At 41.1% G+C, this 13,825-nt stretch overlaps 3 protein-coding genes across 3 annotated transcripts; 1 reads left to right on the top strand and 2 right to left on the bottom strand.

Moving 5' to 3' along the window:
* Positions 1-1,922: 1,922 nt before the first annotated feature.
* LOC119084452 (39 kDa FK506-binding nuclear protein-like) lies at positions 1,923-3,078 on the bottom strand. Its single transcript, XM_037194433.1, has 2 exons — positions 2,183-3,078; positions 1,923-1,959 (listed from the first exon to the last, which is right to left on the bottom strand). Exons 1-2 carry the CDS (start codon positions 3,076-3,078, stop codon positions 1,923-1,925), a joined length of 933 nt encoding a protein of 310 aa, XP_037050328.1.
* A 2,164-nt stretch (positions 3,079-5,242) lies between these two features.
* On the top strand, positions 5,243-11,221 carry LOC119084188 (UDP-glucose:glycoprotein glucosyltransferase). The gene is made up of 18 exons (XM_037194061.1): positions 5,243-5,515; positions 5,571-5,806; positions 5,870-6,464; positions 6,528-6,723; positions 6,783-6,996; positions 7,056-7,460; positions 7,530-7,558; positions 7,620-7,990; positions 8,065-8,335; positions 8,396-9,111; positions 9,169-9,289; positions 9,350-9,663; positions 9,722-9,892; positions 9,954-10,077; positions 10,134-10,367; positions 10,435-10,668; positions 10,736-11,066; positions 11,134-11,221. The coding sequence occupies exons 2-18, from the start codon at positions 5,593-5,595 to the stop codon at positions 11,151-11,153; spliced, it is 4,560 nt and encodes a 1,519-aa protein (XP_037049956.1). The 5' UTR covers positions 5,243-5,515; positions 5,571-5,592; the 3' UTR covers positions 11,154-11,221.
* Positions 11,222-12,013: 792 nt separating this feature from the next.
* LOC119084187 (39S ribosomal protein L30, mitochondrial) lies at positions 12,014-12,806 on the bottom strand. Its single transcript, XM_037194060.1, has 3 exons — positions 12,606-12,806; positions 12,404-12,533; positions 12,014-12,344 (listed from the first exon to the last, which is right to left on the bottom strand). Exons 1-3 carry the CDS (start codon positions 12,731-12,733, stop codon positions 12,051-12,053), a joined length of 552 nt encoding a protein of 183 aa, XP_037049955.1. The 5' UTR covers positions 12,734-12,806; the 3' UTR covers positions 12,014-12,050.
* Between the last annotated feature and the right edge of the window lie 1,019 nt (positions 12,807-13,825).

Genomic DNA, 13,825 nt, shown 5'->3' with positions numbered 1-13,825 from the left:
TTTTAAAAAATGAGAAACATTAGGCGCGAGTCCTATTTAATAATTTTTTTTTTTGTATTTATAATGTACAATAAATTACTGGAGTGTGTGTATAATACATTGAGGTTGTAAATAAATTTCATAATTTTAATTGTAAAATTCAGATTTTCTATTTCAAAGGTATGTGATTAATAGGGATGTGTGATGGTTCGGGGATCGAAATGGAAGGCGTTCTCAAAAAATTTATATTTTCCCCTAAGGAAAATCAATTTAAAAATTTAAAAAAAATTTAAGAGGCATTGGTGCTTCCTTGAAATGCATACATTTGGGCGGTTTTTAAATCCTGGATTTTAGTTTACTTTTGATGATATCTTTACTACAGAATAATTTTTCAAAAATATAGGACCGCAATAACGACCACGAATGTGTTAGCTTTCGACAGAAAATGGATTTGGTTGTAGCAGTTTGACCAGCTCTGCCTCTTAAGAGGCATCGATGCTTAGCTAAAATTGTGGCCTACATTTGCGACTCTCGTATTTCATTTTTGATAATACCTTTTCATCAGAATACTTTTTGAAGAATGTACGACCGCAACAACGACCAGGAATGTGTTAGCTTCAAATAAAAATTAGTGTTTATTGTAGAGAGATTCTTTTGAAAAGCAGAATTCTGAAATCAGACGCATTGTCTAGTGGATTTTTTGATATGTGCTCAGATAGTTATTGGTCCCCACCCCAGAGGCCGAAACCACTTCCAAAAAAATTCATCTAAACTTGTGTGGCTAGTGAGAGGTGACCAAAAACCGAAAACATTCACTTTTCTTATGGAAATTTCTCGTTTACCACGAAACGTACAAGGTCATGTGAGCAGTCAACGCACTGACAGTGCTTTGGAGCAGTCGAAAGTGTGGGTAAAAAATCGATAATTTCGGCCAACTTCTAACGGTTCCCTTGCATCCGAAAACCAAAAGAAACTCAAAAAAAAAAATTGCTTTCCTCATTTTCCTCTTAGCTTCCCACTAATGCCAAACATTCATGGGTAGTGTTTCGATGAATGTGGTTTTGGAATGGAAATTTGATGCTCATTTCGTGCATGTGAAATTTTTGATGAAAAAATGTTTTTTGCATCAATTTTAGCTGCTAGTTCACTTCGAGGTCATTGTAGACCCAATCTGCCCGAAAGTATATATGCCTTTCTAATGACACCCCACACTACCTTGTACGTTTCGTCGCCTACGAGAAATTTCCATAAGAAAATTGAGTGTTTTCGGTTTTTGGTCATCTCTCAGTAGCCACACAAGCTTAGATTATTTTTTCGAAAGTGGTTTTGGCTTCTGGGGACCAATACCTATCTGGGCACATATCAAAAAATCCACTAGAAAATTCGTCTGATTTCGTCAGGCTGTTTTTCAAAAGAATCCCTCGTAGTCGTTTAACAAAATGTTCATAAACTGCTCAGTTTTCTCATAGCTGGTCAACTTCATGGTCGTTCTTGCGGTCCTATATTTTTGAAAAAGGATTCTGGTGGAAAGATATCATCAACAGTAAACTAAATTCCAGTACTTAAAAAATTCCAAAATTTATGCTTCTCAGCGAAGCATCGATGCCTCTTAAGAGCAATGTACTCTTTGCAAATTTCTAGAGGTTATGGTAATGGATTTTTCGAATGAAAAACCTTTGATTAGAACCGGAAAATACACCTGCCGTCATTTGCATAAGAGACTTAGTAAAGCTTTTAAACAAAAGAATTCTTTTCACCAGGTCTCTCTCAACAAATTACGGCAGATCAGAGCCTCTCGCAAAATGGCTGATTGAGACTTTAGAAAATTTTCGACTGTTGATTTGGCCACTCACGACATAGTGTCTTAAAAGTTGTAAATGGTGTATAAATGAAGGTATTAAAGGTATTAGTTCCAAACGGTGAATGACATTTAAGCAAGTTATTTAAATTGCCGGTGGTGTTAATATGTTGACCAAACACCTGCAAGCAAAATACGGATTATTTAGTTGTCAAACATCGTCATGTATTTAGCGTATAATATTTACATGAATGGCTCATAGCTACTAAATAAATTTGATATGAACGTTCAACCATAAAACCCTTAGTCTAAACAACAAAAATATATTTTACAAACTGGAAGTTCCTTAGTCAAATACACCATTTTGAACTCGGCTATAAAATGTTCCTCAGCTCAATTACGTACACTAATGTGGCGTTCTGTGGTATGCCTTTCTGATAGCTTCTTGGGCCATAGGCCTTTCCTGGTGGACAGATGACTTTTCGTTTGCCACCAGTTCTCATGCCCACGATTCCAATGTCCCATCCTTGGATGACTTCACCTTTGCCTACTGTGAACGTATATCCTTTGCCAACATTAAGTTTTTCGATGGATTTGTTATTTGATTCCAAACGGCCGTCGAAATAGATCTCAACTTTATTCCCCGATTTGACGACAGTGCCCTTTCCTTTCCGAATATCTTCAATAACTATATCGCCATCGAGTCGCCGGATTTTATTTTTAACCACTTTCGGCGTCTGTGCTTTCTTAGGTTCATTGATGTTGGAAGTCTCGTTAAATTTAGGTCTTTTCACTGGTGGGGGGATTGGCTCTTCCTCTTCCACTTTGACTTCAGCGCCCTCTTCATCATTTGAACCATCCTCTGCTTCAGTGCCCATTTCATCATCTGAACCATCCCCTTCGTCGCCGGAACCACCCTCACTGTCACCACTTTCTTGTGAAATTCGACGTCTGTCCGTATGTCTACTATCGTACGTTTCAGCTTCGTCACTCCGTTCATCTAGCGAATATCCAATCAAATGTACAGTTCCGCCGACACTACGAAACGTAATATCATCGCCTGCTGAGAAAATTAGATTCAAAGGAACCTGCACTGTTCTGGACATCTTTAAAACACATAGAATGTAGTCAACGGTGTGGATATTGTCGCCATTCTCGCAATTCGTGCTGCTCAGAATCAGTTGAACATCCTTGTTTGCCGTTGGGATGTTCACATCTAAGACCGCTTGACTTAGATGGAAAGGTTGGATGACTTTTTGCGAATAACTTCTATTCGGTTCAACCTTAAGGCCCCAGAACATTCTCGCTGATGTAACTAGTTCACAGACGTATTGATGAAATATTGTTACAATTCTTCTTTTGTCTATTGTTTACAAAACGAACACTGTTTTCAATAGATTCACTTCCAAACCGCGTTGTGTTGCTTTTGAACTGAAGTGTGTTACGATTAGCGGTGACACATTATGCACATTATAGTGATAAGCACAACAATAATGGTAAATACAGAGAGATGGCGTTGCTGGCATCGATCAGTACGCACCAACAACGAATTTGAATTTGAATTTTGAGCAAAGAAACCGATCTTTGAGATAATATGGAAACACGTTTCATTAGAACAGGTAGAAAATAGTCAGTTGATGTCATTTTAGAGATCAAACCAGCCATCGTTCCTTGAACCTTGGTCGTTCATCGTTCTAGCAGAAAAATTCTCAATCAACAGAAAACAACTGACAGATAAAAGTGTTTGTGTTGCCACAAAAATCAGTAGACAAGTTCTTCGCCTAAGACCATGGACCAAGCCTTTTGAAGAGTTTGATCACTCCTTGATCTGCGAGACTGTTTTGACCTCAGTCAAGTTTCTAACTTTGATTGATGGGAAAAATCAAGGTAAATATATGGGCGGAAGGTAATGTCATACATAACCGAATCAAATGTGCAGTGGCACGAAAGTTTGCTATAACTGCCATCTCTCCACTTCTTTAAAAACACAAAATTGCTTAGAAACCTAGGCCATCTGTTTTGTGATAGACACAACACTTTTGTGAAACACAAGTAAATAGGGGATGTAATTTGTTTATGTATTGTCCGTTGACAAGTGGATCGCCACCGGTTTTGAGGGGGTTTTGATTTTTGTTTTTTACATGTTGCCACACATTGTTGACAAATTCAAGATTTGTTATTTACGAAGGTTACGCTGATTGCTTAGTGAAAAAGGACTTCACCTAGCACAAATTAAACGACCTTAGACATATTTGACATTGCAATGTAAGCAACATAGCGAAAATTAATTTCAAAACCCCCCCGAAACCCCGTGCTTCCATCTACATAAAAAACACGAACCTAACGAGCCAATCTCAATTTATCATAGTCAACCATTTGACAAAAAGGTGTCATTAGCATCGAACTATTGTGCTAGACCGCGCGTCTGAATGGCATTACCTCCGCCCATTTATTTTTACCTTGGGAAAAATGATGCTGTAGCGTTGCTTTGAAGTTTAACTCCAGAGATGGCGCTGTCTTTTTTCAACAAGTGTAATTCTTGAAGTTTTATTTAACAAAAAATTCACAAAGCTATCTTAGGGAATATGGAACATATCGAGGGCAACATCACTAAAGGATATATCTGCGGTATCTCAGAAACTACTGAGCCGATTTTGATAAACTTTTTTTTCCTTGAAATTACTACCTTGCAAGGTATGAATTTTAAGCAGCATTTAGGAAGGGCAATCTCGGGGCTGTATACGAAATTTATTGTCGATCTTTTTTGGGAGCTAGGGTCATAAAAGCTAGGTATATTACCATCTGAGAGCAATTTTGCATGTGGATGAGTGAAATATTCTTACGCAGAGCAGGGCATTGACTTTTAATTTGATTTTCGGTAAATTCAATAAATTTTTAGTAAATCTCGATAAAGTTGGTCGATGCAGTTGGGTCGATTTCGACATTACAAATGTGTATCCATAATTTTTCCTCGATTTTAGGATTCGACGTAATTTATCTAACATTGGTAACAATTCCCGGTTAAATTCGACATGAAGCTTCGGTCAGGTTTGGGTCGACATGTTTCAATTCAGGAACTGGATTCCAACTAAAACCTAAACTCAAATTTCATTTTCGACCCGAACTTGAACTAAAATTTTAGGTTCAACCTGACCTGAACCTGAAATTTTCAGGATGGACGAAAAATTGAGAGTCACTCGATTTCGACCTGATCCATCATCCGAAGTCGAAAATATCAGGTTCAATTCAAGTTCCAACCAGATTTCAGGTTTTTGTCGAAATCATATTCGGGTTAGACATGATTGAGGTGCTCCAATGTAATTTTTTCTAGATAGAGATTTCAAACTTTTCTCCGTTCACAGAAGTTACGCTAGTAACCGCTTGGAGAAATCGGAATGCGACGCCAATCCCCTTAACAAAAACCGGTGTGCGCAATAAACAAAAGAACTGTCAAAAATAGTGCTTGTCACAACTGTCACTGTGTGTGGCTTAATTTGATTGGTAGTTTGTTTGGATTCTGCAGAAAATTGCAATAAAAACGTAAAAGCGCCAGGAAATAAATAAATTTGACTGAAAATTTTATTGGCATACATTTGCCAGTCACTTGGCTCATCAATTCCGAGTACATAATGTGCGTTTTAAGTTATGATCCTTGATCTATTGTCCGTTGAAATAACAGTGAGGTTACGTTAGAAAACCAATTAGATTTATAGTTGTGATTGCCAGCAGTACAAAGTTGTAAGAAAATCTGTTTTCTGTTGACCGAGAAATTGCTGACACAAACTTCTCACAGATAAGACATCATTCCACGAAACATGAAGTTGCTGTTGACAATTTTATTCGTCAGTTGTTCGTTCCGTTCGATCCTTTGTTCGAAAAGCCATCCCATTACCACTTTACTCAATGCAAAATGGTCTGTCACACCAGTTTCACTGGAAGTTGCCGAATATTTATTCGACGAAAATCCAGCCCTGTTCTGGGATTACGTGGACCAGTTGAACGGTTTGGAAACGCCGCTCTACAAAATCGGTAAATTCGCACTACAATAGAGCGTGCACGTTAAACAAACACTAAGTCGATAATGTTCTCTAGATGGTGACTCCAAACTGTACAAATCTGCCATCAAAGCGGCCGAGAAGCTAATCGGTCCCACCTATTTACCGTTGCTGAAACTATCGTTATCGATGCATACCACATCACCGCGCATTCAGGCTCACTTTCAAATAGCCAACGATGTTATTGCACACGGAGATTGTAACACCGGAACGTTCGTGACGATTGGCAATCGGGTGGCATGCAATATGAACGAATTGAAAAAGGGACTGGAACGCGTTGAGGCGACCAGTGATAGTGATGAAGAGATCTACAGTTTCGATCACATTTACCCAGGCAGCGAAAATAATTCGGTGACAACCGTTTTGTACAGTCAAATCGGCACCGAAGACTTCAAACAATTCCATGAGTATCTGAAGAAGGAAGCAATGAACGGCAAGGTCAAGTACGTGTGCCGACATTTCGTCAAAAATCTGACGAAAGAAAAGGTTAGACTGTCTGGCTACGGTGTCGAATTGCACTTAAAATCCACCGAGTACAAAAGTCAGGACGATTCACCTCGGGTGGACGATGCGACCGAGCAACCAAGTGATGTTGATATGGAAGTTGATGGGTTTGACTTCAAACGACTTAAGTAAGTGACTTTGCTGTGGATGCAGTGAATTGAATCCGTTAACACGTTTAAATGGTTCAACAGGGAACGGTATGCATCATTGGCGCACTCTCTCGATCGTTTTCGCGTTTCACTTTCCGAAAAGAGTGACGAGATCGCGCTGCTGAAAGCTTGGGAATTCCAGGAGTTGGGACTACAAGCAGCCGAAAGAGTAGCTGCTATCCAAGGCGAAGAGGCATTGCAAATTCTTCAGTTTACATCGCAAAATTTTCCTACTCAGGTCTGATCCTCATTTGCCGGGTAGTATCCAGTGGATCAAAATCGCAATTTTTGTTGCAGGCAAAAACTCTGCTACACCAGCAAGTCTCTGAAGATTTCCGGAAAGAAATGAAACATAACATCGATGTGCTGGGTCGCACTTTAAATTTACAGCCACCGGATGCCGCTCTATTCATCAACGGTTTGTTTTTCGATGCTGAAACGTTGGAAATCGGTGCGCTGCACGAAACATTACGCAGCGAGTTGCGAGTATTGAACGGACTGTACAATTTGAGTAAGGTCTCAGTGAAAGTCATACCAACACTTCGCTACAAATGACCACATCTTTTTTAGACATCGAAGGAAAACTAGCTTCCGACCTACTGGCTCTGGATCTATCTTCGTCCGGCGGCAAAGAGTTCGCCATCGATATTCGAGACTCGGCCATCATGTGGATTAACGATTTGGAAAATGATAAGCAGTACAGACGATGGCCGGACAGTATAATGGATTTGTTGCGACCATCGTTCCCCGGAATGTTACGCAACGTGCGCAAAAATCTGTTCAATTTGGTGCTGTTGGTGGATCCAATCACACCGGAAAGTCGTGGCCTCATTAAATTGGCCGAAAGTTTTGTCATTCACTTGGCGCCAGTGAGATTGGGTCTAGTTTTCGATAGTCGGAATGCGGCTGCCGATCAGGAAGGAGATTACAGGAGCATTCTCTGCGCGTTCAATTATGTTACACAGCAGAAATCAGGTTTGATCTCCAGGTCATATCATCCCAATCCTGTTCACTAACTCAGTATTTCCACGTTCACCATTCCAGGTCGCGATGCACTGGGTTTCTTGACTGACGTATGAATTCGATTAAAATTTTCGTCTTTCTACTCGTTGCTTAAGATCAATATTTTCGTAGGTTTTTGCTTCCATCCAATCGAACGAGGACATAACCAGCAAAACCGTTCACAGTGAATTGAAACGATTGTTCTCCAAGCTGTCCGCCAAAGAGATCGATGATATTTTGGGCGAAGACTCGGACTTTGATTATGGCCGACAGATATCATCCGAATTCCTAGATCGTTTGGGCTTCAAATCGTCGCCACAAGCATTGATCAACGGTGTACCACTGCAACAGTCTCAACTGAACACCGACGATTTTGAGGAGACCATTTTGACGGAAATAATGCAACAAACGCCCAACATTCAGAAAGCAGTTTACAAAGGCGATCTATCGGACAGCGACAATGTGTTAGACTACTTGATGGATATGCCGCATATAATGCCCAGGTAAGCGGTGAATCAGATTGATATTTGGTAACGGATTTGGTTGATTCGTCTCCGTGTGTTTCAACTTTCAACAGGCTGAATCAACGCATTCTGAAAACGGAGGAGCCAACATTTTTAGATGTGTCCGGTAATGCTCACAATGATCTCAGTAACGTGAAGAGTTTGGCTCAACTCTCCCACAGAGACATGACTGCAACGCTTATGTCGAACATAAAGTACTTCTACAGCAAGCACACTCCGGAGAAGTTGAATGGGAATTCCGTGTATTTCTTGACTCTATGGGTGGTCGGTGATCTGGAGACTGAAGTCGGAGCTCAAATGCTTAAAAATGCTCTGACGTACATGGTGAGTGAATCACGGCTCAATCGCTTCGATGTTCCATCGTTTTAATGTTTCTCCATTCAGAAATCGTCGGGAGGACTTCGTGTCGCTTTCATTCCGAACACTGAGGGTGCGTCGGTGTCCAGCAAAGACAATCTGAATCGTTTGGTTTTGGCCGCATCGCAATCGCTCGATGGTATCGAAGCCACTAATGTGGTGCTCAAATGGTTGGAGAACCGGCAAACCAAAACCAAAGACATACCAAAGCCAGTCAAGGATTTACTTTCCGCCACCGAATTACATTTGAAAATGTTGCGCGTTTACTGTGCTCGAGTTCTGAAATTGAAGACATCCGAGAATGCTGTGATATCCAATGGTAATGTGATTGGACCGTTGGACGAAAATGAAGTGTTTACCACCGACGATTATGGATTAATCGAGCGGTTTGGCAGCCATTCGTACAGTGACAAAATCAAGAAAATGTTACAGACCAGCACCGACGAGGATTTAAACGTCGACAGTGATGTCATTCTGAAATTGTTCACGATTCTGGTGCCACGTCAGCAGTCAAGAACACGATTCGCCATACCGACTGACCTTCAAGACCATTACACTGCAGTCAAATTACCACATAAGTCGGCCAATGTTCCGTTCTTCGAGATATTCGCTGTGCTCGATCCTGCATCTCGAGGTGCTCAAAAGCTGGCTCCAATTCTGATTTTGTTGCGTAACATCGTTAACTGTAATATGAGGGTGCTACTATGTGCCGTGGATAAGCACAGTGATATGCCAGTGAAGAAGTAAGTCTCTCGCAGTCAACCCAACGATTTGATGAATGCTAACGCCGTTCTTTCCAGTTTCTATCGATTTGTCATCGAACCAGAACTTCAATTTGGTCCAGATGGTAAATCCACACCTGGTCCTTATGCAAAATTCACTGGACTCCCAGCCGGTCCACTTCTAACACAAAATCTGCAGGTATTACAGTCGGAGTCGGAGCACACAAGATCGAAGCTAATTTTCGTCTCTAATGTCTAGGTACCAGAAAATTGGTTAGTAGAAGTCGTCCGATCCGTTTACGATTTGGACAACATTAAGCTGATTGACATCAATGGTCCGGTACATAGCGAATACGAACTGGAACATCTACTGTTGGAGGGACACTGTTTCGATTCAACGTCGGGAGCACCACCGCGCGGACTACAGTTCACCTTGGGAACGAAAGAGACGCCAGTGGTGGTCGATACCATTGTTATGGCGAATTTGGGCTACTTCCAGTTGAAAGCCAATCCCGGAGCGTGGACGTTGAAATTGCGAGCAGGAAAAAGTGCCGAAATTTACGATGTTACCAGGTAAGGATGTGATGATGGATCCCTATCAGTTTTCTGTAAAAATCGAACATCTTTGCAGTGCTGATGGACCGAATACCATTCATGGCACCGAAGAGACAAGAGTCATTATCAGTTCGTTACGTTCACATGTGCTAAAGATTCGAGTTACAAAGAAACCCGGTCAAATGAATGCCGATCTGTTGAGCGATGATAGTGATGTACAGACTGGAATATGGGATTCCATAACGAGGTCAGTGGCGACGAATCTTTGCAACAATTTTCTGTGGTTGAAAACTCGATTTTTCTCTTAGTTCTTTCGGTGGCAGCTCGGATCCACAAACGCCTGAGGTGATAAACATTTTCTCAGTAGCTTCTGGTCATTTGTACGAACGTCTTCTCCGGATAATGATGTTGTCATTGCTCAAGCACACAGCGGTAAGTTGGTTCAGTTGCACATAGTTTCAGTGTTTCTAATTGTCTTTCGTTGCCAGTCACCGGTCAAATTTTGGTTCTTGAAAAATTATCTTTCGCCGCAATTCGTTGACTTTCTGCCGCACATGGCTTCCGAATACAATTTCCAGTACGAATTGGTCCAATACAAGTGGCCGCGATGGTTACACCAACAGACCGAGAAGCAGAGGACCATTTGGGGATATAAGATTCTGTTCCTCGACGTCCTCTTTCCACTGGACGTGAAAAAAATCATTTTCGTTGATGCTGATGCGGTTCGTTGCTTTCTAAATCATCCGTTCAGCTCAGTTCATACGTTATAATCGCCGATTTCCTTCACAGATCGTCCGGGCTGATATTAAAGAATTGAATGATCTAGACTTGAATAATGCACCGTACGCATACACTCCGTTCTGCGATTCCCGTAAGGAGATGGAAGGATTTCGGTTTTGGAAACAAGGCTACTGGCGCAACCATTTGCAGGGCAGAAAGTATCACATTTCAGCGTTGTATGTGGTCGATTTGAAGAGATTTAGAAAGGTGGCGGCTGGCGATCGTTTGCGTGGACAATATCAGGTAATCAAAATTCGATCGGCTCCCTTGCTTTCGACGAAACCTAATCTCTTAAATCACTTTCGCTCAGGCACTCAGCCAAGATCCGAACAGTTTATCGAATTTAGACCAGGATCTGCCCAACAATATGATCCATCAAGTTGCCATAAAATCGCTTCCACAAGAATGGTTGTGGTGTCAGACGTGGTGCAATGACGAAGGCTTATCAACGGCAAAGACAATCGATTTGTGCAACAATCCGTTGACCAAAGAGGCGAAACTGACGGCCGCACAGAGAATCGTACCCGAGTGGAAGGACTACGATCAGGAAATAAAGAATTTGTTGATTAAGGTCGAACTGGGCGAGGTGGAACATGAGGAGGAGCTGAACGAAACGGCAAAAGATGGGGCTGAGAAAAAAGGTGAGTGGACGAAAAGAGGTTGGTGGAAATGTCAGTTTCTAATGCGATGATTTTCTTCTTGTTGCAGAGATACATTCTGAATTGTGATGACTGTAGGTGTTGTAGGAAATGTTGTAAATTTTTTTTAAGAAATAAAATCCACCTTTGAAACGAATGCGCTCAAGATGAGCAAGTCTTAGAATTTGGTCCGTGCGATAGTAATGTCAGGAGGTAAGTCAATTGACGGACTTTGTTTTACGAATTTTTTCCAACGGCAGTTTCCGAAAACGACTCGTTCGATTGCTTTCTAGTGCCGAACTGGCTCAAAAAAGTCCTTCGGGCGTTGTACGAAGGAATTTTGAAAAATTTTGTAAAATTTTGGGAATTCCCATAGAGCCAGTCTATGGCCTTCTCACCCACGACATCACTCGCTATGAGTCCTAAAGAGAAAAGAGGAACTGCTGTAGCTGGTTTGAGCATATCCTTTTTAGGAACCCATCTGTAGCTGAAGCACAAAAAACTGTTTTTACACGGCAGAGCAGACAGACTTTAGACACTGCGGTAACTTTCAAACTTCTGTCCTCCAGCCACTAGTAAATTTCCCGATTCTTAGGTCGATTGTTTAAAATTAATCTTCCCTGATTGGTGTAGTCACTTCATAATCACGGAGTCAATACCCACATAAGATCCTCAAAAATACTCCAAAATTAGCTCCTCAGAACAATTTCCACTGAGCACAGGACTATTTTTTTGGTGGTTTCCTGTTCCGGAATTGACTTCGAACTACCTCAAGGCTAAAAACGCTCTGCGCGACAAGCGGGCACTCATAAAAAACATTTTGAGTCTGCCGCTATTTTACATCTTTGACTGAACTGATTTCAATGAAGATACTTGAGGTCTTTAACACTATCCTCCTTGGATACCATGACATGACGTCGCATCATTGCCGTAGAATAAAAAAAAATCGATTTTCTATGTTCAACTGGATGACTACTTTACTGATCTTTAACACTCATATCCGCTCAACCATTTCAGTCTGCTATTATTCTTCAATGTGGGTCCATCCAAGCGTTCCGCTTTCTCATCAAATTCATTCCGTGCCAGCAATCTGCTTTCATCGAATTTAATTTCCTTCGTCACGATGCACTCGCCACTTTCTTTCAGAAATGTGTGATTAACATCGTCCACTGTCGGCTCACCGTACGGAAACACAATCGGCTTAATGTCCACCAAATGTTTTACCTTCCACAGCATAGCATTTACTTCAGGGATATTCTTAACAACGGCTACATCGCTCATCTGAAATCGAAACGGGTTGAATGTGAGACAGTGAATTGGCAGCCGAAAAATAGTGTCACCTTTTCGGATACACCCAGATTCACCAGGATTTCTTTCTCCCAGTAGGGATTCCCTTTCATCGGCTTAATTCGCTGGACTTTAAACAATTTGACTGGATTCTCGATCGGCTTTTCGACATAGTTGGGATCCCTGTATCGAAAGAGACGGAAAAATTTTCATCTTCCCTAACCTCTCAGTTGTATGTAACAGGACACTCCATACCTTGGATAGTAGCGAAGTTTTTCGTATTTTTTGCCTTCGTTCTTGTAAACTTTCTTTTTGTTATGGCTCGCAAACCGCGAACAAACGTACATAACTTGCCGCACTTTCAGAATGTCCTGTTGCAGCATTTTGTCGATCTGATTTTCGATTCAATGATTATTGTGGGTATCGAGCCGAATGTCAATTTTCTCATTGAATTCTTCTTCAGTTACGATTTTTTAAAGTCGAGGTTTGCATTCGCCATATAGCCAGACAAGTTTTTAAAACTGAGTGCCTGTTGCAAAATACACAGATTGAATCAGATGTGGTTTGAAAGCGGAAAAGCGATAAGATTGGCGAGCGTGACTTTAGTCGTGCTTATCGTGTCGGAAATAGTTTGACGAGCATGCGATTGAAAATCTATTCAGTTTGAAAGACGAACTTTGATTGAAATTTGTTGCTGCTTATCGACGATTATTGATGTTTTGAATTCAGTACCATGGTTGAATAACAGGGGCCGTTTCGAGGGGAAAACAACAACGGGAAATCCTGTCCCACCATGGATTGTGATGGAAGTTACAGATTTAGCCGCAAAAATCGACTCCAGCGCCAACTTTGTAATTTTCTTTCTCGAATTTCACACGTAATTTCTACTCAAACGCGAATAATTTTGTAATTTTACTTAAAAATTCAAACTCTACTACCGAGTCAAAACCAGAACCAGAATACATGTCTTATTTACGAGCGTCATATACCTTGATCGCAATTCTTCTTCTTCTTAAAATGGCGGAAATCACAACCCATTCACATGCGATGCGAATGCCATTCGCCTCGCCATTCGCTCATATTCTTCATTCATTCGCTCATATTTTCCCGTCGTTCGCTCCATTCATTTGCTTATATTTTCCATTCATTCGCTCATATTTACCGTTCATTCGTTCATATTTTCCTGCAGTCGACCACATTTTCTTGTCATTCCACCAAATTTTCCTGTCATTGCGCTTGTTCGTTATACACTCATTAGCTAATATTTCCCTACATTCTTCACTCCAATGGCGAATGTAGCCTGTCCCACCATTCGCTCTTGTTTTTTTCCCTTTGGGTCATTACTTATAGTAGATTACAGCAGAGCCTATGTAAATGAGTAATACATGTGTGCGATGTTTGTGGCGTGTGAGCCGAAGGCGAACCGACTAATTTCGCACACATGTATTACTCATTCACATAGGCTCTTCTGTACT

Source organism: Bradysia coprophila, unplaced genomic scaffold (assembly GCF_014529535.1).
Source record: "Bradysia coprophila strain Holo2 unplaced genomic scaffold, BU_Bcop_v1 contig_732, whole genome shotgun sequence".
In the NCBI taxonomy this organism is placed as follows: Eukaryota; Metazoa; Arthropoda; class Insecta; order Diptera; family Sciaridae; genus Bradysia; species Bradysia coprophila.
This window is presented reverse-complemented; position numbering and strand designations above follow the sequence as displayed.

What these genes read in the sequence shown, in the direction of transcription:
- LOC119084188 (XM_037194061.1), top strand. Translation starts at nt 5,593, where the DNA reads ATGAAGTTGCTGTTGACAATTTTATTCGTCAGTTGTTCGTTCCGTTCG. An exon ending in ATGCCGCATATAATGCCCAG is followed by an intron (nt 7,991 to 8,064) that starts GTAAGCGGTGAA and finishes AACTTTCAACAG; the next exon opens with GCTGAATCAACGCATTCTGA. An exon ending in TTCTAACACAAAATCTGCAG is followed by an intron (nt 9,290 to 9,349) that starts GTATTACAGTCG and finishes TCTAATGTCTAG; the next exon opens with GTACCAGAAAATTGGTTAGT.
- LOC119084187 (XM_037194060.1), bottom strand. Translation starts at nt 12,733, where the DNA reads ATGCTGCAACAGGACATTCTGAAAGTGCGGCAAGTTATGTACGTTTGT. An exon ending in AAACTTCGCTACTATCCAAG is followed by an intron (nt 12,534 to 12,605) that starts GTATGGAGTGTC and finishes CTTTCGATACAG; the next exon opens with GGATCCCAACTATGTCGAAA. An exon ending in ATCTGGGTGTATCCGAAAAG is followed by an intron (nt 12,345 to 12,403) that starts GTGACACTATTT and finishes TTTCGATTTCAG; the next exon opens with ATGAGCGATGTAGCCGTTGT.
- LOC119084452 (XM_037194433.1), bottom strand. Translation starts at nt 3,078, where the DNA reads ATGTTCTGGGGCCTTAAGGTTGAACCGAATAGAAGTTATTCGCAAAAA. An exon ending in CCACAGAACGCCACATTAGT is followed by an intron (nt 1,960 to 2,182) that starts GTACGTAATTGA and finishes TTTTGCTTGCAG; the next exon opens with GTGTTTGGTCAACATATTAA.